The sequence below is a fragment of the Populus euphratica genome, unplaced genomic scaffold, assembly GCF_000495115.2.
Source record: "Populus euphratica unplaced genomic scaffold, PopEup_1.0 scaffold17.1, whole genome shotgun sequence".
NCBI classification, from domain to species: domain Eukaryota; kingdom Viridiplantae; phylum Streptophyta; class Magnoliopsida; order Malpighiales; family Salicaceae; genus Populus; species Populus euphratica.
Genome location: NW_011499884.1, coordinates 617,684 through 642,764, shown reverse-complemented (window position 1 = coordinate 642,764; position 25,081 = coordinate 617,684). Strand labels below are relative to the sequence as shown.

At 34.5% G+C, this 25,081-nt stretch overlaps 3 protein-coding genes across 3 annotated transcripts; all 3 read right to left on the bottom strand.

Moving 5' to 3' along the window:
- Positions 1-1,294: 1,294 nt before the first annotated feature.
- On the bottom strand, positions 1,295-4,245 carry ATBET12 (Target SNARE coiled-coil domain protein). Its single transcript, XM_011032227.1, has 6 exons — positions 4,077-4,245; positions 3,732-3,882; positions 2,401-2,457; positions 2,249-2,308; positions 2,076-2,161; positions 1,295-1,782 (listed from the first exon to the last, which is right to left on the bottom strand). The coding sequence occupies exons 1-6, from the start codon at positions 4,088-4,090 to the stop codon at positions 1,755-1,757; spliced, it is 396 nt and encodes a 131-aa protein (XP_011030529.1). The 5' UTR covers positions 4,091-4,245; the 3' UTR covers positions 1,295-1,754.
- A 3,396-nt stretch (positions 4,246-7,641) lies between these two features.
- Positions 7,642-9,898, bottom strand: LOC105129950 (uncharacterized). The gene has a single exon (XM_011032226.1). It carries the CDS (start codon positions 9,582-9,584, stop codon positions 7,746-7,748), a length of 1,839 nt encoding a protein of 612 aa, XP_011030528.1. The 5' UTR covers positions 9,585-9,898; the 3' UTR covers positions 7,642-7,745.
- An 8,802-nt stretch (positions 9,899-18,700) lies between these two features.
- On the bottom strand, positions 18,701-19,373 carry LOC105129949 (uncharacterized protein At4g14450, chloroplastic). Its single transcript, XM_011032225.1, has one exon. The coding sequence runs from the start codon at positions 19,253-19,255 to the stop codon at positions 18,899-18,901; it is 357 nt and encodes a 118-aa protein (XP_011030527.1). The 5' UTR covers positions 19,256-19,373; the 3' UTR covers positions 18,701-18,898.
- Positions 19,374-25,081: the final 5,708 nt, after the last annotated feature.

Genomic DNA, 25,081 nt, shown 5'->3' with positions numbered 1-25,081 from the left:
CATTAGGGTCTTTTCTTTGAATTTTTACTCCTTCGTATGAACGAACACATCCATGTCCGGTGTGTGACATCTGTAGGAGGGCTGGTTGTGGAGGTGCGAGTTGTTTATTTATATTATTCTACCACTACTGTTACTTTAACGACTAGCTTTGCAACCCTTGATCACCAAGGAATATGGATGGCCACCAGTACTGAGCTATTGATCCTCTAACTCTTCCATTGTTGTTCTCACATTTCGGTACATTTGTAATTAAGACTCACGGACGTATAGTTCTTGCCATTACATGCAGAGAAAAAAGGTGCTTGTAAATCTAGGTGTACAATTACTGTCAGGCAGTAAAATGTTCAGAGTGTAGGTTGCAATAATTCTGTTACTATGGTATGGATACTGCTGCTGCCTGGTGGGGCTGCAGATGTGTAGAGTTCATGCAAATACTGTGAAATTACGGTAGAGGCAACGAGACAGAAGTGATGGCTGCATTTTCCTTCTTTAATTTATTTTAATTATGCCGGATCAACAACTGGACATCTAGAAGCCGACGACTAGGATACGTTGAAAGAGTGTTCTTCCAAATTTGGAAGAAATCGCAAAGCCAAATAATGTTTGTCCAGCTATGGAAACTGTTCAGTGAGGAGCTTTTGCACGTAGAATTTTATTGCTGAGTTTTGAACGTTAAATGAATAGACGTAGAAGCCTACCCTGTGTTTTTTTTTTTTTTTCAGAACCAGAGTATCGTTTGACTTTTATCAAGCTTTATTGAGCGAGAAACTACAGGTGGGAGGATCAAGAATGGATAGGCTATTGCTAAGGAAACTAGAAGACAACAGTCCTTTTGACTGGTCGGCGTGAGTTTCAGAACAACTTAACTATTTCACCATTTCAGGATTAGCCAGAACAGAAACCAAAAGATATAGGGAAGAACAGTTTGATCGGCAATTTTTATGAACATTAATTACAAGGCCTTCACCTTCCATTAATTTTTTTTCTCGTGATCTAACCTTAATACAAATCGCCATGCCCAAGATCTGCAAGAATGGGGGAAAAAAATTGACGAGGAAACACGCTCGGTTAATTCACAAAATTTCCCAAGGAAACACACTGAGTTCAAAGTACAAATAGACAGATTTAGTTGAATCATTTAAAACTAAACCCCTACAAATTAACAAGTTGAAGAGACATCTAATAAAGCCACAACCGACAGGATCCTAATCAGTTAAACAAAATTTACAGTGGAAGTTAACCATGTATGCTGTAAGATTAAGATCCATTGAAGAAGCGAGTGAAAGCAACGGTCTGAAATTCTGAATCCACGCTTGTTTTAGAATTTAGTGGGTTTCTCCATGTGCTGTAGTTTCAGTGGAGAGAAATGCTCTCAGTAAAAATGCGAGGATCAACGTATTGCAACATGGCGAAAAATATAATGATTTCAAAATTTGGTATCGTGCAGTGGAAATCCCCACCGCTTCGTCTGGAGATTTCCTTGTAGTACAACACTAAAAAAACACTGCATGCTAACATGCCTTGACATTTTCTGTAAGTTCTAACAATTGCTTCCACTCCATGTTTACTTGAAAACACCAGAATACGGTAAAGCACGTAGTATACGTTCAATCACAGGCCATCTCATAGCGGATACGGTAAACCATGAGTTATCTTCCAACTTAAGAAAGGACATGGTCATTGCACTCGTAGCACCCTTGCAAAATCCCATTGTCAATCAAGGACTTCAAAGGTGAGGTACTCATAATTATGCTTCAACCTTGCTTCAAGTATACAAGGACCCTGCAAACAAGTTGTTAATCAGCATCAATGGAAGATATTTGTTCAGGCCATGCATCCCTTGAGTAGAATTTACCTTCCTCTTCAATTTTGGTTTCCTGTGCTAAAATGTAGATAACTTTTAGCTCGATGGAAGCTGACCAAGATTTTGAAACTTCATAAATTTGGCAGGGAGACAACTTAAATTCACTTTGTACGAACAGTTTAACAGTAGTAAAAAACTGATGTTGAAAAGCTTTGACCCTTTCAAATATGAAACAGTTATATTGCAAATGATCCAGCATTAATTCATTTACCTAATGAGATAGTACAGAATTAAAAAGGAGAGGATGAAAAACCCTGCAAGGGCACATGTTCTCCGACTTGATTTCTTTTCAAATACCTGCATAGCAAGAACTTTATTATGCTCAGCTATTTCCACGCAGCCAAGTAAATAAAAAATAACTGCAAAGTAGTTCTAGCTTATTACCATCTTGAATCGATCCATGGTTCCTGACATTATACCCCTCGATGTGTCCATGTTGTTGCCCTGATTTTACAACACATTTCACTCAGAATAAAGAAGTTGAAATTGTTTTCCCTAAATTTGAGACTATCAATCAAAAAATATAAACCATATACCATTCGATCAAGCAAACGGTTTTGACTCTCCACTTCCTCGTGTATATCACCTGTTAACTGTAAACAAGATGTATGCATATCATGAGTTGCTTCAAAAAGAAAATTTGGATTTATTTACCAGAAAATGCATTTAAACATTTATATGCATGATCAGCCAAAAAATAAAAACTATTTAATTTGCAGGAAAACAACAATCCTGTATAACTTTCATTTCTCTTCCCTGATCAAAATTGTGTCTTATCAATAAAGAATTCCAATAGGCTGCAGCAACAGAACTTCTAGTATTACACAGACGCCTGTGAGAATGCACGCAAGAGAGTGCATGACATACATAACATACTAAACTTTTTTTACTTAAGAAAAAAGGGATTTCATTACATAAAAAAATGGAGATGATATACAAATAGGAGGATCAGGAAACTCCAAAGACAAACAAAAATCAAAATAGAAGGGCTCTTCAATCCCTCTGACTATCCGCACATACATACAATTACACAGGTATAATTCATCATAAAAGTGGAACCAACATGAACAAACTTATCTGTTTGTGAAGAGAGTGTGTGTGTGTGTGTGACATCAATTGAGTACATACATTACAGGAAGCTATAAGAAAAAAGGTGGCATATTAGGTGATGTAACATTTTGAATCTGCTTTCTTTAGTTAATGTTAAGCAACACTGGCACTATCCTTCCATTCCCTGTTCCATCATACGCCTAGGAGAATTTGATCTGGTATTTGCAATTTGTATGCATGAGCATAGCGAAACTTCACAGGGTGCTATACAGTATTAGCACATAAAACAATCACAAATTTCAATAGGTTTTCAAAAAAAAAAAACTGGTAAACATGAACTTTCCAAAAAAAACGAACAGAAAAACCACCTGAACTTAAAAGGCAAGGATAACTAGATAAGTACAGACCAGAAGCCCCTGAACGGTTTCAACTTCGTGCAAGCTTGTTTAACATGCATCTCACCAGTAAGAACCTTATTACTGCCCATCATTGACAAACAACAAAAGATGCTGGTGCTGTGTAACAATAAAAAAGATGATTGTATTGTATTGTATTGTATTGTATTGTAATTGTACCATGCCAACTCAGTTCAGAATACTACTCAACTATACATCAGCAACAACATTCAAAACAAGTCTGAAATGAAAGAGCATTGTGCATGTCATCCCAAATTAATCATGACACGGTACAGATTTCATGAACCAAGAAAGTAAAAACAAAGGCAGGTTCAGGCAGCATTGTATTTAATATGAAAGGAAGTAAATTAACTAAGGAGCGATGCAAAGGATTAGTTTTAAAGTTTGGGAGAGAGGCATACTCTCTTGAGGAAAAGAACTCTGTCTTGCAAAGTGTGGACAGCCTTATCATTGTCATGGTCGTCGGTTTCGTGGGAAAAGGATGAGGATGACCTAAGACCTCCTTCTTCAAGCCCATCATCAAAGAGAGCTGTTCTCGAATTTCGATGCTCCCTGTCATCATTTTGAAAATACATTCAAGAAAATCAAAATCGAAATGCATACACAGTCCGTTATAATTTTAATTAGAAAACGAAAATGAAACCCTAGGGCTAGGATAGAAAAAATTAACCGAGCTAGATGTGATTTAGATTAACAAAAGTCATATTGGATTGAGATTGAAAGGACTATCTGATTCGTCAACTAACCTTCTGTAACTCATTGGCTGCTGCTGCTGAATCAATTATCAAAATGTTGGTTTCTGCTTCTCTATGCGGGTGTTTGGTTGCTGAGAAAATCTTTTTTCAAAAAGAGCAAAGCCGGGATCCGGCCTCGAATTTTGTTGGTGTTTTTTTTTTAATTGAAAAAACTAATTACTGGGCCATAATAAAAATCCGGCGAGAATATTGACGTGCTGAAAGTTTATCCACCGAGAGCGTCTTGAGCCTTCCAAGAAGGCCCATTTTTTTTAAAAGTATGCCCCATCATTTAATGAGGATGGTGAGGCCTAAACGATCTCAAATTCAACTGTGTTTCGAGAGAGATTATTGGGTGCGTCAGAAATTGTATTTCATCCTTTCACCATTCTTTTGTTTTTTTGAAGTACAGGACTCTTTATAAAAAAAAGTTATAGTTTTACTTTTATATGAAACAAAACGAATACAATTTTTGATATACTAAATAATTTTTTTTATATCAATTTTATTCTTATAAATAAAAATATTAAAACACGTGAGATATTTATTATTGAGTCAGCATTATTCATACACTCATAAACACAATTGGTACTATGTAGTTTTTAATAATTTATTTGATCTTTAAATTTTTATTTATGTAATTTGATCATAATTGAAGATCAATTGCATCTAATTTCTTAATCAATGGTAAAATTAAAAGGAGGATGGAAATAAAAAAAAAAACATTAAAAATAGGTGGCATGTCCAAAATTGCACAAGAAATACATTAACATCCTAGATCTTTAAAAATAACACAGTGTATATAATTTACGTTCTATTAAATTTTTAAACATTAATTTTGATACACAAGTTTATTTTTATTATTTTTCAATCCCTGGTTAAAGAGAAGAGAAAGAAATAAGTTGCTGGATTCTGATGATATTAGAAAAGGTCATCATTCATTCCATTTTCGACCACTAAAATAGGTTTTCTTAGTATCCACGAGTTTCATAAGATAAAAAAAAAAAGTTTTTATGGTGGTTGTTTAGAGTTTCAATATTGCATGAAAAAATAGATGTAAGCTAAGAAAACCAAAACTAAACCAATTTAATTTCAAGTTTTTGGACTATTTTTTCAGTATGAGGAGTTGATAAAATGATTTTTGGATGTTATAAAGATGTTTGTGAGGTATTCTTAGGTTGAAATAACTTGAAATTTAATTATTACTTTTTTTTTTTGCTAAAAGACTAGTTGTCTGGTTTTTTAGCCACTAATGCAGTGATAAAAATCTATACTTGCAGAAGACATATTATCTATTTTGGCAAATGACATGTTACCTACCCACATTTTTCTTCAAAAAAATAAGAACAAGCAACAAATCGTCTATTTCTAAAAATTAAAAAGAAATAAAAATAAGCTTTAGCTTTTTGGTTTGGATTTGATGGCCCGCTATCACTCCTAATCTCTTCATTTTAGTAATTTAAACGTGCTAAGTCATAGACCAGTGAGTATATATATTTATTGGTTTTTTTGTTTTTTAAGATTGACTATAAACATGAAGAAAAAGAAAATTATACTGATTGATTTTGTATTCCAGATCACAAGTTAAAAAATAACCATCCTATATAATTCTTTTTAAGAAAAAAAAAATCTATCCCGTGAAATGGCTAGTTCCTTTTCCATTTCTAGGTGGTGGGACTCGTGTTCTTTGCACGTGATTTTTTAACATTCTTAATAGTTGGAGAAATTTCATTACTCGTGTGAAGAAGAAGAACAAGGCAGGGTTTGGTTCCTTTTCTATCTCTAAAGAAAAGAGAAGTGGGGAGAAAGGGCTACAAATGTTATTTTCTGCCCTGCAAATACTGCTCTGCAAAGAAATCATTCATAAAATAAAAAAAAATATGGGGACTCTCTAAAGCTGAGCTCCGTCATGTGACATTAGTTACAAGAGTTTTAGGATTTTAGGATATGTTTGCAACAGGATCAGTATAATAGCTATTTTTTAAAATATTTTTGTATTTAAAAATATATTAAAAAATATTTTTTATATTTTAATTTTTTTTTTTGATATTAGCACATTAAAATAATTTAAAAAATAAAAAAATAAATTTAAAGGAAAAAATATAAAAAAATAATTTTTTTAAAAACATAAAAATAAATAATTTTTTTATTTAAACAGAGCATGAGATTAATAGAATTTTCTCTGGACTTAGTGCTCTGAACCACGCATGGTGTGTGTACCCGCGCATGCGAAAATGCACACTCAAGTGTATGTTTAGTAGTAATAATAATGATAATAAGTTAATGTTTATTTTTATTTTTATTTTTTGATAAATTCTTGTATTTACAAGCATCAGACCGGTGACCACACAGGGTTTCTAAATCAAGGGGTCTTTCATTATCACATCAATGCTCTCTTCTACCGACTGTAACCTGTTTAATGCCACATGATACCACGTGCTCTCAGCCTTGGATATATCTGGTACGTCCGTTCCTTTGATTGTTTCAAGTCTGGCATCACCCTTGGCAATAAATATTTGTAATTTCTCAGGAACATTAGTAAGCAAAAACTCATGAAACTTGAGAAAATGTTGTTCTGTTTAAAAATGATAACTTGCATTGCAAACTAACTCATTTGCTCACGAAGCATGCAATAGAAGACCAAAGCCACAACCATGTGTGCCTGGTCTGCAAATAGTTACAAGCTGGCCCTAAACCTGAAGAACTCACGATGCATAATAATGCTTCGTTTCAGAAGTAAGATTGCACCAGAATCACATAAATATATCTCGACGGCACCAGAATAAAACAGTAAACTTCGATCGGAGTGTTCACACATGTACCATTACGGGTTGACCTTATCCTACGCTATTGCACATGAACGCCACTTCTACACCAGATGCTTGTGGATGCAAGAATACTAAAGAAGAAAGCACAAACCCATGCATTTTGTCCAGTTCAATACTAAAACTAGGAGACTGCAGATGCATATTGCTAGCTGATCGACAATCCATCCGACACTTCAAACACCAGCTTTGATGCCTTAAATTATACCAGCTGCAGGAATGAATTTAACGGGCTATGGGTATTCACAAGGAAGAAATGAACTTATGGAGTGCTCAAACTCAATGATCTTGATCCGTAGCTTACTTTCAAGAGAAAGCAATAAATTATCAGACACTTCACATACAGTTACAGCAAACAGTTACATGCTTTTAAGAAGCATTACTTGAAATGGATAAGTTGAAGCAGAACTAATCATAAATATCAATCATCAATCAGGAGAAGTAAACATTAATCAGAAAATAAAGAATAGAAACTTGACATCAGCTATTAGGCATTGTTTGGTATGTTGGATAGTATTAATTGGACTGTACTAGACTCAACAAATCATTGTTTTGTCTTGTGTTTAGTGTATGGGATAGTATTATGACATATTTAGTATGTTGGATATATACACATTCTGCATAACAGAGAGATTTTCTCATAATTAATTGAATTCATGTAATTCAAAAGTCAAAACTACCCATACCTGGCACTGAAAGACATTAATCAATTCAGATCTTCAGTAATGTAAGTCATCAGTGAGAAAAGCTTGAAAATTAATTTTGTTTGAACTGTCATTTGTGTCTTCATTCAAGTATCAGGAGTCAACAACTACAATTTACAACCTCCTTCAGGTATTCATATTAATTATGATAATTAATCAACGAAGGAAGCTCGGCACTGCAACTGCCATTGCATGCAGTCTTCAAAATCAAAACTACTTGCACAATCCAACAAAGCATTCTGCTGATGTTCATAGCGACATATGTAATTCATCCCAACAAGAAGCTCACAAATAGCTGCCTCTGTCTTTCCCCTGTCAGCAAAATACAATGTCTGAAGCAGAAGAACATTTGTCCGCTTGACAATTTGGTGCTCCTCGAAATTATGCTCACTTTGCCACCTGATCATGTTATGCGCAAGAGGAGCAAGCCACCTGAGTATTCCATTAAGAGTCTCCTTCCAATCATGGGCAAGCGGAGCATCATATATAGCAAGATGCTTCACGTAGGACTTGAGGTTAGTCCTCAGAGACATTCTTAGGCTTGTTGGTAACATCTGGTACAAGTCATCCCTTGCTTCCTCGCCCACTAAATGGGGATAGCGAAGCAGTTTCTCTATAACAATTATGACATTTGCATAATGCAAGGCCAAGGCAGATCCTCCAATTGTGGAAGGAGGAGCATAAACCATTAGACTGCTTTTGGGACCAAACCGTGCATTATTCATCCCACCACGCCTGGCTTGTCTTTGATCTCCACTGAAAGAAACTCCCCGATTGGAAAAGCCTGAAGGGATTGGGAGCTCTATCTTCAAACTACCATTCTCCACACTAGAACAACGAGAAGTTTGGCTCCTCTGGTCCTCATCAACAACAACACAACTGTCATCATCATCAAACTTTGAAGCCGAACTGCTCAAACGAAGGCAATCCAGGAAAAGCCTTCCAGGACTAGTCCCACATGGAAACACAATATCTTCAGTTCGAAATAATAGATCAACTCCACCTTTCCCTGAAGCAATCCGAGGTTTAAGATCCCTCTTCTCCACCACGGCTCTCTCAATTGGTCCCGATTGACACAAATTGCTACTTCTCTTGCTAACAGCCCGTCTCAGTGGCCCTGAAACCCTTTGTGAACCATGACAATCACCAATATGTCCTGGGACCTCCCAGCATTCGTCCTTCATGGGAGGGGACGAACAGACCCCTTCAACAGCCCCAAGGCCCTTCATTTGCAACACCGATTCCCCAAAAACAACAGAAATCCTAGCGTAAATAGTACAAACAGTCCTAGCCAACAATTCAACAACCTTATCACAAGTCTGGTTCCAAAGAGAAATCTCCTTAAGATGCCTCACATCCTGTCTCTGCCAAATAAGTTTCTGCTCAAACGCCCTTTGACTCTCTTCGTGTTGATTCTGCTGAAATTTCTTGGTAGCCTGCTCCAATTCATTCAAAACCTCCAGTTCACAATACAAATTAGAGGTTGCATTCACATACCTCTCCAACTTCTTAACCATACCCTCCATATCCTTAACCAAAAACCCTAGCTCCTTCACATCAATAACCCCACCAACAATATCCCCATAAACATGCTCAAAGCCTTGCAAAGCAGGCTCGACACACTTCTTTCCTAGCCTAGAAACAACATTAGCTACCCTGTTCAAGTCATCGAGTTTCTCAGCTAAAGCAAGCTGAAGAAGGTAACTTTCATCAGTAGACACCAAGTTCTTAACTCCCTCAGATTTCAAGATCTCACTTTTTAGCTTCGAGATCTCAGAATCAGTGAGGGACCTGTGGAGGTGTACAGTTTTAGACAAGACATTAGCAACCTCAAAAGACAAGATGCCAATGATTTGTTTGTCTTTAGAATCTTGTTTATTTCTTGGGTGGTTGTGGTTGTTCTTTTTCTTGGAAGATTCAAGAAGAAGTGCGTGCTTAAGATTGCTACTTACCTGGTTTCCCATCTTCACAATCCAAGCTTCTGCCACCATATCTCTAACCCCAATCTCCAATAAATGAATGCTCTTTCAAAAGAAAATGTGAATCTTTTACCTTGTTAGAAGAGTGTGTGTGTCTTTGTGGAGGGAAACAAGCGTTTAAGAGAAACAGAAGCTCCTCGGGGGATTTTTCATCTTTTTTGTGTTTTTTGGGCGTGTGATGTTAGGACTGGTTTTATTTCAAAAGTTAAAGGGGTTGAGCTGTGTTTTGATTCCTGAAGGTGGTCCAAAGCCGAAGGGTATGCCAAATATTGCTATGCTACGCTGGTCCTTTTTGTTTGTACAGTGACCCAAGAGTGGGACTGTTATATATATTTAAGTTTTCTGGGTTCGACTTACAATTTATCAGGACCTTCATCTCATTTATTGCATTTGGTGTACTGTACAGAAAGTAAAGTATCCATCTAATCTTTTGTCAAACAACTGATTTGTTATTTTCAATAAATTTGGTGCTGGTTTAGATGGCCTAAAATGTCCATTTCAAGATTTTTGCACTGGATTGGACTTCTGAGAAAGAAATAAATAAATAAATTATTTTTTGTATTAATATATTAAAATGATTAAAAAATTAATTTGAAATAAAAAAATTAAATTTTGAACCAATAGTGTTCTGGCGGCAACGAGAAACACTGTAAGTGGAGACCATTTCCCACACTTCGCATAAAGGAAAAGCGTAAAAATTCGAAGAGGCACAGTTCCAATCTCAGGAGCAGGTGAGATTTCAATTTTGAAACCTTGTCTTGTTTAGTTTTCTATTTTCTTATTTTTGACCTACAACCAGTGGAGTAGGAACTCTATTTCGGGAGGGCAGCTCACGGGCACTCAGTACTCGACAGAAGTGGGTTTGACCTCAGAGCGTGCTTTAGGTCAACCTAACCAACAGTAGCTGAAAGGAGTTTGACTTCGACCTCACTTTTTCCGATTTCTCTCTCGAGGAAAAAACAAAAAAAAAAACGTCTTTACATATTTCACGAAGGACACAATTCATGCTGACACAGTAAGAGCCATCTGAATGGAAGTACAGGACTCGAAAAATCAAAATCCTTTTAACCATATGAGCCGAAGAGGCAGCAATGTGAAGCCAAAATGTTCATATTTTGCACATATAGATAGGTCAAATTGATTGATACGGTTGTTTGCTAAACTTCGCTTAATCACGTGGTGTGAGGAACTTATTGGGTGTAAAATAGAAGAATGTTGTTAGTGCGGTTCCTTTTTTTTAATAGGAAATTTAAAAGTTTTGCGGGCAACTATTTTTTAAAATAATTTTTATTTAGAAGTATATTAAAATAATATATTTTTATTTAAAAAATTATTTTTAATACCAGAAAATAATTTTAAATAAAAAAATTAATTTAAAAAAAAATAATTTCAACTGCATTTTACTTGGAAGCCCATGTTAACGTACAGGAAATTTTTGTAATTATTGGAGGATTTAGGCATTACCTGCTGCTTCTCTCTCTCTCGAGCAAACACTTGAATACTTCATCTTAGGGTATAAGAATATATAGCAGAAGATAACCATATCATCAAATGTCTCTTCCTCTATAATATGGGACTTCGGTTTATTTCGCTATGTTGCATAGAAATTCCGAGCGAAGGAAGGGATTATTTCGCTATGTTGCATAGAAATTCCGATCGAAGGAAGGGAAAGTTTATCAAAAGCGAAAAATTTAACCCCGTGACACTAACCATAGTGGGAGTTGTTAGATTGAATTTTTATATTTTTATTATGAGTACAGTTTGCATGCTTGGTCAAGGCCATGCGCGTGGATGGTTTTGGCGAGGAATTCAGAAACAATCACGTAATGACAAGAGGAGAGGATAGAACCATTGTCTAGATCACTCGTAACGTCATGGGTTTTGGCATCTCTCCTGCAGTTGAGATACGTCCAGTTTATATACCTAAGCAGATGCCCCAATCTGTCATGTTAGCATAATAAACAATAATCATGATAGATATTATGAGTTAATTATTACAACTTTGCTTGGATGATTTTTCCTTGATAAAGAGTCTTCGTTGAGGATCTTTGCCTTTGCTTAAGCCACTTTATTAGTTTTTGGGATATCATTAAATCATCATCATTCATTTTTATTTTATTTTTTTTATGATGATGTCCTCTAGTGTTATGTTCTAGGTCCTGATTTTTCATAGATTCACTTACCTATTGTAGCATTTCACTCCTTTTCTTGCAAGATTTTCTTTTTGTTTCTAGCATTGGGTGTGATTTCAATTAGATTTCTTTAAGAAAATAATCGGGCATAAAATAAAATTGCTAGGGATAATCTTTTGATGTTAATTGTGATAGATAAATATGATATTTTCTCATTTAATATATTTAATATATGATTTGACTTGATGATAAATACATATTTAATAATTAATAATTTATTATAATTTGCATATTCATTTCATAATATAATGATTTGTTGAAATCTTTCAAAAAATAAAATAGTATAATCATATTTATACTAGATTTTTCATTTAATATTAAATATTAACTGATATAACTTTAATTTATTCTCATCACGTATCTAACTATATTCATTTAAGGCTTATTATTATCATCTAGAATTTTATACACATTTTTATAACTAAAAGCTGATCGAATTATTACTTTTACTATAATCTTATAAAAAACATGTAGTCGTCATATATAAATATAATCTTAAAAAAAATATGTAGTTCTTCATATATAAATTAATACAAATATTTTTTTATAATTTTTTTTATAGAAAACACATTGTTACAATATTATTATAGTTTCTAAATTTATAAATTTAACCTTTATATTTTAAAATTCATTTATAACCTACTCGTTTTTATCAATTTCATGATAATTTTTATTATTTTTTTATTTGAAAAAATAGAATAAAGAAAGCAGAAGTAGCTGATATGAGAAATTGTGGTAAAGAAAGAATGCATTTAAAAAAAAAAATAGAAATAACTACTAACTCGAGAATTGTCAACCCTAATCAATGAGTTGTCTAATTATTTTTCATACTACAAAGACCAATCAATTAATTTTGAAGAACTATAGAGATTATTAGATAGATAGCACGCCGTTAGCTAGACTATTTTTTTTAATGTAAAAAAAAAAACTACATGCTAAAACCTGAGATTTAAAAAAAATAGAGAATTAAATTATTGAGTAGATTGAATTTAATAATTTCAGTAAATTTACTAATACTTGAAAAATAGATAATGAAAATAAATAAATCAAATTAATAAAAATTAACTAATATATATAAAAAGAGTAACAAAAAAAAACTTAAGTTAATATGATCTATTCATTAAATTTGCAACTCTAAACATAAAATCAGGATAACCCTTAAAAAATAACAAAAATTAATTAATAACTAATCAAATGTTGAAAAACAAAATTTTAAAAAAATACACTAAAAAAACATAAATTCATTAAAAAAAATCTTTTAAACTTGTGTTTCCAGTTATGAAATCGATGCTACATTATAGAAGGCAAACCTAAAAAAATCATAAAGCAAAATCTTTAATAAATTAAATGTTAATAAATGAAACTAAAAAAAAACTTTTTGTTAAAAACTATGGTAAAAAAAATGAAAACTAATTTTTTTAAAAACTCATTGATTTTATTTGTTAAGTATTTATATAAAACAATTTAATTTTGACATTCTTGCATAATAAAAAATTAGATGATATAAATAATCCTTGTTAATTTACTTGATTTATGATCCAGGAGTTATTTATGATTAATTCCCGAATCGAGTTTAAAAATCATGATTTAAAAAATAAAAACCTAATTTTTTTGTTAAATGATTTTTAATTTTTTTTGTTAAAGAATAAGCCCATTAATTTTTTTTAATAAAATTTTGACAAAAATAATGTTATTTTTATATATTATAAAATAAAAAATTTAGTTGTCCAATAATCCTAATCAACCCACCCAGCTTATAACTCGGGACTTGCCTAATAGTCCATCTCCATGCCGGATTCAAAAACCATGATTCTAAACTTGTTTTCATCAATTCTTACGAACAGCTAAGTGTATCATATTGATATACAAATGTGAGTCACACCTTAAGTACATGGGGGACTCATTCTTCATTCAAGGCTTCCGATTAATTAGTTCAGTCCAGGCGGGGAACCAATTTGTAAGGGGACATGATCTCAAGGCTTCAACTAGAGAGATAAAGGATCAGCAGCTATGTGTGACAGAGAGCCAGCATGGCTGCATATATCAACACAGATTCGGAGAATCAGAGTTCGATTAGAAAATTTGTGAAAGAAATGAACGTTGGTGTTCATTCCTCTTTGGCAGTGTCCCATGTTTTCTCCAAGTCTCCAGAATGCCTCAGCCCCCGGTTGTCTGTTGCTGGCAACATTCAGCTTGGGCCGACTGAAATGTGAAACACTTTATTGGAAAATGGTGCAGCTCTAGAGACCTCAAGAGGACCACCTTCACTCTGCCTTTCATTTTGTGTTGTCTTTGCCTCTGCCTAATCATTTTATGCATCAGTTTGCCTTTGGCCCATCAGCCTTTTCTATTCCTCTTTCTGCCATGAAAATGATATTATAATGACATCCTTTTGCCAAACTAAACTAATTACAATTAAAAATAAAAAACTGAAAGCCAATTGGTCTTTGGTCGTTGATTTTCTTGTTCTGATATGGTCATTTGATATTAGTTTGATTTGCAATTAGTTTTTGAGATTTATTTCCCAAGTGTTCATGTAAGGATCTTGAGGTGTTGAGGAAATATTCTACAGCCTGATTAATTCTTGATTTTAGTAAATAAAATAAAATTTAATTGGTTTAAAATAATTAGAGTTTAAAGAATTAAATTTGAAGAATAAAAAAAGGCCTAGTCCTTTGTTTTTTTCAAATTATAATGATTTCCACAATCAAGGGGAAGTTCATGCCTTTTTTTTTTTAATTTTGATCCCTTAATTTTTTTTTACAATTTGATCACTTTGCATTAGCTTTATTTAAGATATCATTTAATGTTTTGTTTTGGTTTTCTTGATTTTATTTTATTTTATTTTTTAATATTTGATTTGCAGGGAATTAAGTTTCAAATTTTTTTCATTTTGTTTTCTATAAATTTAATTTTATTTTTTAATATTTGATTTGTAGGGAATTAAGTTTTAAATTTTTTTCATTTTGCTTTCTATAAGATTATCATTTTTTTATTTAATTTTTGCTTTATTACCAAATATTAAGGGGATATATTTTTATAATATTGGAAAGTATTTATTTTTTAATTTGATCAATATATATTTTTTTAGTTTAATTTATTTATTGTTTTTGTTTTTTTAATTATATTATTAAATTATTTATATTTAAGTTGAATCAATGATTTAAATCTCATATTTTTTTTACTTTTGTAAATTTGCTAATGTCGGCTCAACATTTCTTTTATATTAAAAAAACTTATTCGACTGACGGCTCACTAATCTAGTTATGAATAATTAGTAACCTTTCTGTATCTCTGTCCATCCGTGCCTAAGCTGATCTGAAAAAAGATTAAAAAAAAAGAATTATGTACAAACTTTTAACAAAATTGTTGTTTCCGAACATCTCATGTCTGCAAAACACCACATAACTGTTACTGGTGCCTCCATTAAAAAGTGCTGGAAGTCAAGCTTTCTACTGGAAGTTTATTTTTTAATTAATATAGTTATTCAGGTTCGGGTCAGCAGCATGTGTATATTTTAATTAATGTTATAGATTTTAAAGTTAAAAATTACATAAAATTTTATTAATCCTAAAAAAATTCTAAGTTTAAAACTTTATCAATTGAATTATTTCTTGTTATTCCTTTCTAAGAATAGGTGACAGGGTTACTAGTTAGTCATCTAAAAGAAAATCCTGTAGATGGGCAAGTAGAATGGTCCTTTTGGTATATAAATAGTGCTCAAGGCAACCACATGGCCCCCACAACCTATCTAAAAACAAAGAAAACAGATATTTTTTAGTGGAGGCCGGAATAAGATGCCGAGAAGAGATATTGATAAAAAATAAATAAAAAATAAAAGGAGTGGTTAATGGGCTGATGCTAACAAATTCCCGCGACAATGCATGTAGGTTTGTGTTTGGGCTAACTTTTGTGCAGAGAATATAGCAAGGCTGTTGAAAGGATTTGCCCCCACAATTCACTTTTGTGATACACAATACAGCCAAGAGAAGTCATCTTCATGGATTCTTGACTGGTTCACGCAATTCATGGATTGATAAATGACGATGAAAGTCATCAATTATTTGTTAGCAGCTTCTGCTAGCGATCAATCAAGATTAATTTTGTTGTTTATAAGGTCACTTTCTTGATGGGTGTTTTTTTATCCTCTGCCTCTGCCGAATCAATTATCGACGAGGTCAAACCATTTATGGCCCGAATGCCTCAGTTTGCTTACCAAGTCAGACTCTGGCCCAAGGAAGATCTCTTGGGCCAGTGACCCCGAGCTATATTCATGTTTTCAAATACTTTCTGAGCATTTGCCAGGAAGAGTTCGGCGGTAGATCTATTTGCCTGGACTTTCGAAACACCAGAAACTTTTGCAATTTACCAGCCTGTGCCAGTTGTTATCGTGTTTGACACAAAGAGGAGAAAACATGTTCATTTGGTTCTCGAGGTAGAATTTGCCGGTGTTCTAGACTTGCCAAACAGTCAGATTGAATTAATTCGGTGTTAGATTTGACATTAGTTCCAGAAATTCACTCTGATTGACGCGACTATTAAATATTCATAGTTCGAATTTGTTTGGTATAGCGTTAGGTTAGAATTTCTACTGGTTCTAGAAGAGGGAAATTGTCAGAAATTGTGAAACCAGGAAAAAAATCGAAAAGAAAAAATGTAGGTCCAAAATCCAGAATCCAAATTAGATATGAAGTTAAGAACTTGTGCCTTATAATCTCTTGATTGAATAATATTAAAAAATATAGGGTTTGAATTGTAATAACAATTATTTTTTAAAGTATTTTTTATTTTTAAAATTTATTTTAAATTTCAACCTATCAAAACAATCTAAAAATATATATAATAAATACAAAATCAGTCACAGTCCTGGAACCGGAGCCCCCTTCCGCTGTCGCTGTTACTGGTTAAGTATTAAATTTGACGGGGAAGATAAGGAGGAATACATGGTCAAATGTTACGTCACTGAACTGAATAATTGAGAATTCTTTGGCTAGACAAGGCTCCTCAGAATCCAGATCATTTTCCTTTGTTGTTTCATGTCAAGGGCAAAATAAAGATCAGATTTGGATCTCGACGCTGAAAATGTGATTTCCTTGTTTGACTGATAGAGAGAAAAGAAGGCTTCTGTTTTTATTTCTTTGTTTAATTTTCAAACATTTATCCTACCGCCCACTGATGGTATGTATATTTCAAGCATCTTTAAAGTTTATAGCAGTAAAGGCAAGAAAATCTGCGCGCACCCAGCCATTCAAACGCAAAATCGAATATCCTCTTCTTTTTTTCTTGCTTCCGAATTTTTATAGTCATCGAAGAATAAGGATACGAGTAGTATACTTGTTATTGTTCGGAACTACATTATATTATGTTTGGATCTCTCATCTCGGACGCGAGAGTATAGCCATCCAGATCAAGCTGTAGATTGAAGCTGTCGGTGAGTCCACTGGTTTTCAATGGCCAACCAATCAAATGGACCATGTATTTGCCACACAAAAAAAGGGGCTACGTGTTATAATTGTCATGGTTGTTTTTCTTTAACAATTATTTTTTTTGTCTTTTCATTTAGATATGTTTACTTATTATTTCAAGATAAAAATAATTAGAAGATAATTTTAAATAGTATAAATATGACCTTTTTTTTATTATATATATTTCAATATAAAAAAGCTATTTAAAAAACCAATTGTATTGGAGTGAGAAAAATAAATGTTTTATTTTTTTAATTAGTTTAATGCTATTTTTTTCACATGACTATATTTAATTAGTTTTTTTTTATTAACCCCACCTTATTGGTTTTGGTTTTTAAAAAAAATACATAGAAATGTCATTTGTAGAAAAAAAAATTACATTTTATTTAGCATTTCCTTTAAACATATAAAACAACATGAAAGAGCAAAAATAATATATATTTTTTATTTTTAGCTTTTCATTTAACAAATTCATGGAGCTGCTCTAACACTCATTTACTCTTTGTTTTTTAGAATACACAACCCATAAATATTTGTTGTTCTACATTGAAAAATATTCAGAGACATGTTATAAAAAAATATAAAACTAAATATTTATAAATTATTTTTCTGGTTTATTAAAAAAATGTAACATAAAAAACTAAAAAAACCTCACTGAATTAAGCCAAATCACCCGATTTCTAGGTTCACCAGGCAAGTCATAAGGGGTTTTACAGGGTGAATTGGAGACCCGGGTTTTATCTACTTCAAACCCTGCCAAGAGCCAAAATCCCTGGTCAACAGGTTCTGGTGAGCCGGATTTTATAAGAAGGCGTCGTATCCCCGACTGGTAGCTAGAATTTGTGAGAATTTGTCTTTTTTAATTAAACAAGATTCTTCTCGCAGTTTCTTTCGATGAATTGAGTGCTTTATATTTTAAAAATAAATTTAAAAATATTAAAAAAATAAATTTTTAAATTAATAAATTTTTAATTATTTTGATATATTAATATTAAAAATAATTTTAAAAAATAAATAATTATTATTTTAATACATTATTAAATAAAAATATTTTAAAAAACAATATCACTTCTAAACACACTCTAAAATTAAACAAGAACAGCTCCTTCTAGTCTCAGTAACCATTCTGAAATGGAATTGCCCTTCTAGGCTTCAGAATCCATTGAAATACAATCCGCTAAGTGTGTCTATATATATATATATATAAAAAGCAATGAGAGCTATTTATAATTATCGTTGCCGGTGATCTGGCCGGATATCATCTCGATATTCAGGCGACCTTGCAAAATCTCTCTCTCTCTCTGCGGACTTGCTAAAAGAAATATAGCTTTTAGCATATCAATCAAAACGACGTAGCTCTCTATATGCATAAAAAACCGTTGCAACATTTGTTTATTAAATCCTGTAGTTTTTATTTATTTTGTCAAATACAATAGATTTTCAATTTGAATCTGGAGAGGGAAAAAAAAAAATCGGTAATAAAATTATGCACAAATCCGTTACTTTCTCGTGCTTAAAATAATAAAAAAAACGATGGCATAGAGTATATGATAAATATTAACAAAAAAGTATGTATAATTAGATTTTTTTAAGATAAAAAAAAAGGGCCTCAACTAAGACCAGTACTCTCTGATAATTAATCAGCATTCATCCATTCTAATTTCTAAATCTATACAGGCACAGAAAACGAGGGCTTAAACTTAGCCGGCTCGTAACATAAAGGAGCCGCCGGGTGCTGCCACTTCGTGAACACCACTGGCTTCTCCCCCTCCGTTCCCTGACTCCTCGGCGGTGGTTGCGGATCCTCCCGAGACTTCATGTCCATCGCGGTAGGCGAACTAACAAGCGGAGACAAAAGAGGAATCGCAACTTTCCAACAGGAAGAAGAAGAAGAAGAAGAAGAAGAAGAAGAAGAAGAAGAAGAAGAAGCTGGACTGATCTGCAAGGACGCTGGTCTCCGCCGCTGGAGCCGGCTGGGCTGCGACCGAGCTGCGGCGGAGTTGCTATTTCGAAATGTATTTGCCATGATTAGATTTGTGACCACAACTACAGATTGGGAGGGGAGAGTGGGGGTGCTTATATAGGATGCTATGCGAGGTGTGGCCCTGGCTGGGGGTTATGGGCATGTGGTGTACACGTTAGGGAATCCCTTCTGTACAAGGAAAAGGTCAAAAGGCGTAATAGCATTGGAATACTTATATGGCTCGGCTTTTATTTAGCCTTCGCTTTTTGGTTTTTTGATTTGACTGCAAGGATTTTGATTTTTTTTTAAATTCCTGTTTTAGTTTAGGGAATTTTTGCGACTTTCCCTTTTTCTTTTTCCATTTTATATGGGGTTTTGTGTTGACCGAATATGTTTAGGAAACGCTAGAAAGGTGAAAAGGAAAGGATTTTTTTTTCATTAAGAAGACCAAAACGGGAGCGTATTACTTACCATATATTATTTTTAATCAAATTCTTGATAAGAAAGCAAGATCAAACTTGAATTCACGTGACAGTATACCATACCAATTTCTTTCTTTTTTTTTCTTTTCTTTCGAAGGTAATTTTTATTAATATTGATGAAGCTTGCAATTAGGGGTGAAACTTTTTTTTTTTTTCAAATTATAAAAGAGTCATGGCAAAATTAATCAGGGATAAATTGATAAGGATATCCTTTTTTATTACAGTAAAATAATTATTTTGTTTTAAAACTAAAAAAAAAAGTTAAGCTTTCGGAGAGGGGTTCTTTAGTTATGTTTAAAATAATTTAAAAGGAGAAATTAGACGTATAAATCAGTTTGAAAATATTCACCATTGTCAATTAATTAAAAACTAAAAATCATACTTTAGTCTCACCCAAATGTCTGAAACTCAATACTTAATATATTTTTATTTTTTGACAGAGAAAAAAAAAAGAATAGCAGTTTTCGGCAACCGAAAAGGGCTTGGCCATCCCATGAAACCCCACTCAAATCTTGCGAAGAGGTCTTTTGAAGAAGGCTAATTGTTTAAAAATATATATATATATCTATAAGGAGCAGCCCGAAAAAAAAATATATATATATATATATAAGGAGCAGCCAATATTTTAATAATCTCACTGAACTCCCCCAAACTAGTCGAAGGTTCCAGTCGGAGGTCAAATGAAGAAGGAATGCTTTTTTCTTGCGAGTAGAAAACTAATAAATTCCGACAAGTTATAAGCTGAGCCAAGCGAAGCTGAGAGAGAAGCAACAGCAACAGAAGAATCAAGAAACCCAAGCTGATAGGTAAAGGCGACATTAAGCAAAAGTAACACGGTCAAGAGGCTGAGTTTGGGTTTTTTCTGACACCTGACACTTTAGCCGACCCAACTAACTTGAAAATTGTGGGGGGCCTTTTCTATGCTCTTACGCCGTTAGATTTTTGACCCATCAAATTCCATCCTACGGCACAGCACAAAGATGCTCCATGCTAACGTTACATGATGCATCTGGCAGCCTCCAAAATGTTAATGGTTTTTAACGAAACAATTATCTGTCAGAGACAGAATCCAGTGGCTGGGTTCGGGTTACGTGGTCAATCCCAAGCCTTTGTTTTTCCAACTTTTGATCACCAAGTGTATGATCTCCATTAATCGTCTTCTATTCCTATCGGCCTTTTCTTGAATTTTTGGTGCTTGATGACAAATCGGTGTCGATACAGTATCGGGATGCTCCTTTCTCTTGTCACAATCCAGCTGTAACTGGTGAAGGATTGAATTTTCTGTCGTCTCGAGGACCTTGGATTGTAATCTGGGACAGACATATTTGCCTGTGGATGGTCAAGCATCATGCACTATTGTTGGATACGATTAAATTCAAAGAGAGAATAATTTGGAGCAATACTTGTTGAAATGCCAGGATTTTCAAAATGGGGCCTCTCGGCATGTACAAGCAAGACCTTCGGGGGCATGGGTCCCTTAACTTCATTAATTGTAACGAAAAGAACTTCAAAGTAAAACAGCATTTCCTGCTTTTCGATCCTTGCTGGCCGGACTTCCTTGATGGTGAGGGCAACGGAAATCATGCGTCACTTCCTTGCTTGAACTTCTTGCTGGCGTTCCTCCACCGTGCCCTGCAAGACCATAAACGATTAGATTAGGTTCCTAGTGCTACGGAGGTAGCTTGCTTCTTGACAAAGACCAATAAGTAATTAGAAGCTCAAGCTAAGCCCAAGTTAGTGATAATGAATAGGGGTCAGAAGCTCAAACTCCAAATAATAATATATTATTTGAACAGAAAGACAGAACAAAAATGAAAGGATACCGTCAGGAATTTTGTTAATGGATCCGTTGATTTGTAAAACTGAAGGGTATGTCAGTCACAGCTCACAGGCTTGTCAACTAATCTTGTATATGTCAAATTTGTCAGAGCTCAACCCTGACTAATGCAATGCTCAGGCACAAGATCGTAACTGAGTAACAGGATTTCATGTTAATATTCTAAAACTTCACTCTACATCGATACTGCACGCTGAGATGCCGTACAAGGCAATATGAAGCAAATTGCAGACTTCCAGGCAAATACAACTGGTAGAGATGATGAAACCGAGGAATTCATCTTATGCGAATCCACTATAAAGGACTTTGAGCGAACCAACGTTGAATTAAGGAAAAGGTAAACAGTCAATTGTCAGCACTCAAGTTGCCACAACAATTACGCAGCCAAAACAATATAAGGCCTTTGACAAGGACTTGGAAGAAAGCCTCTAGTTGCTAAATTATACCGAAATCGTTAAGCTTGGATGCCTTCGTTGTTGCACTCTCAAAATTTGACTTAGTCAAATACCTCTTTTATTCAACTATGAGAAGCTTAGAGCTGCTTTTCAATAAGCCCCAGCAATTAGCCTTAAATTTAATAAATTCATGGACCACTGTTGTATCCACATCAACGTGAAAGTTGAAACGCATATAATCAACTTGCTATAATTCAAAAAAACAAAAACCCACAAGTTTCAGGTTAAATATTTGACAATTCGGAGAAAATAGAGCTTCCTTAAATTCAAATTAATTTTTGAAAACTTGAAAAGCTAAGAGAATAATATGACCTTAACGGAGAATCTTTTAACTGAACTGTGCATTTGTGTCCAGACCGGTGAATTCCCATTATTGCTTGCTCCTCTGCTGCAGGATTCCACCAGGGATCCTGCATAATTGATATAGCAAGTTTCGACATGATGTTGGTAATTCCAACCAGTGATGTATTAATATTTATTCATAAGAGGTCAAGCATATTAATATAATATTTAATGTGATTTGGTAAATCATCTACATCCATGGAAAAGTCAATATTATTAGAGATAGAGAAAAAATACAAAACAAATACATAAAGGATGAGGATTACACCCATTAACACTCTATTCCCAGCTCTCATTTCTGCCCTTGCAGCTGCTGCAATGGCAACAAGGTTGCTGCCATTGCAGCTCTTTCTTTATTTCTATTCTCTTACATACACTCACCACTTTCTCTCTCTCATTTGCTCTCATAAAATCATGCCTCTTTTATAGGCAAATATGGTGAGCTCCTCCAACTTTATTGTCAACATGGAAGGGACAATAAATCCATGAAACATGACAAAAATTATGCCATAATTTGTGCTCTCACTTGTACAAGTTGAGTGGAGTGGTTGCCACAATAATGACAATTTCCCAACAATCACCCTATTTGCCATTTATATGAGCAATTGTCCTCTTGCTTCATCAGCACAAGCTTGCATCCTACAACTCTTCCTAGCTTACCATTCCGAGAGCATCTGTGGTCAAATTTATAGGTACTTGCCAAACCTTTTAATCACTAGAGTAACCTAAGCACACCCTTGCTCACACCAAAGGATCACTTCAACCAAATGGTCTCCCACATTACATCTGAAGAGTATTAATGCTTGTCTCTAGAACACAACATACCCCTTCAAGCGTATCAACCATGCTCGGTTCGGAATGATTTTTCAAGCCTCACACCAAGGCTTACAACACCTCCTCAAATGGAAATTTCTATTTTCAAGTGCGACAGTCATTATCTGAGTATCTCAATATGATCACAAGCTCACCACTCTTCCAAGAGTCTACTCATCCAAGAGTTGCATCTGCTCTCTGTTCCACTCTAGGAACCACGCCTTACTTTTCTATGAGTCTCTCGCTCTTAATCTCAAGAGTCTAGGTAGCTTTCCACCTTTAACCATGGGGGCAGCCCATTAAAGATTGATCCATATATGTCTTGATACTCCGAGTATTACAATGCCTTCACCGAGCTCACCACCTTGACATGAGTCAACTTGTTCCAGGAACCTACGCATGCCCTCTGCTTCTACACAGCAGTTACGTCTTAATGCTCCACAAGCCATCCATTTATTATCCAAAGAAAATGTCTTCTAGCTCATTGATCTTTAGCATGGGGGCAATATCCATGAAAGTCAATCCTACATTTGTCTCCATACTCATCATAGTTTGTCTCCATACTCATTATAGCCACTTCATTGGTTATCCATCTATCTACTCATATCTAGCCATCACATCGGTTCTAGGGCATTTTGAACTGGGCTCTTTCCACGACCCTCATACTTTCTCCTGAGATGTCTCCGCTCGTCGTCATGCGGCAATCTGATCCTGGACTCATCTCCTCCGCTCGTCGTCATGCGGCGGTCTGATCCTGGACTCATCTTATAGCCTTCACACATTTTCTTTAAGGTGTCTTCACTTTTCATAGGCGGTCGCGCATCCTCCTTCAACTGGGACACTTCAAAGTGGCTCAAAAAATTCTCTACCATCATATGGACTATAAGAGAGATCATTGCCACTGATCACATAGAAAGAGTGAGTTGCGATACACTCCTTACAATCGTCCATATCGATTTCTATGTCTGGAGCTTTTACGCATTTCTGCTTGACAGCTCTACCCACCACATAGAAAGAGTGAGTTGCGATACACTCCTTACAATCGTCCATATCGATTTCTATGTCTGGAGCTTTTACGCATTTCTGCTTGACAGCTCTACCCACACCAACTCCTTTTGGTGTCTTCGTCTTTCATCATAGGCGGTCGCCTTTTATCAGAGGCGTTTGCACCCCCTCAATTAGGTGCATCTGCAATAGTTTATCTTTCTATCCTTGCATACATTGGAAAGGTCCTCGCTTGTTACCTTTATCAAAAGCACAAGAGACTTCCTGTTGTACAACTTTTTCACACAGTCTTTGCTTTGAGCTTCATCTAGGAACTCTTCTTCTCCTTGCACCTATTGTCTCATTACAATACCTCGTTGGATTCTTCAGGTACTCCTGCACAATCTCCGTGTGCCCTCATGTAATTGCAGTTCTCCAGATTTCTCCCTATTCCTTGCTTATGTTTGATAATAGCTCATCCTGTCACAACACCTATCCAAGTCAAAATAGGGTGTCAATCTTCATTTCCTTGTTGTATTTCTCTACCATTATCAGGGTCTTCATCAATTCTCCCCTCGAGAAAGCATAGTAATCGAATCTAACTTTTTAAAGAAATCACCACTCCATCAGATCCTTGATCATACGGAACCCAACTGTTCCTTTATGTCATTATATTGCTAGTCTTCAACTGTTTCATTACAAACTACTATATATACGAAAATAGTACCGTATGGATAATCCTTCCACTAAGCAAGTTCCCAGGAAAGATTGGAGGGGTCACAACAGTCCTGTTTAAAACCCAATCTCCTAGATAAAACTTCTTAGGCCATATCTATCCATCGTACTGTCTTTCCATGTATACAACTATTTGCTAGCTTTGTTGCGACTTTCCTTTGCAAGTGATTTGAAATATTTTGGTTTCATACCTGATTTCTCAACATTTGGCGAGACTACGAGTGCTTAGATTCGTCAGGAT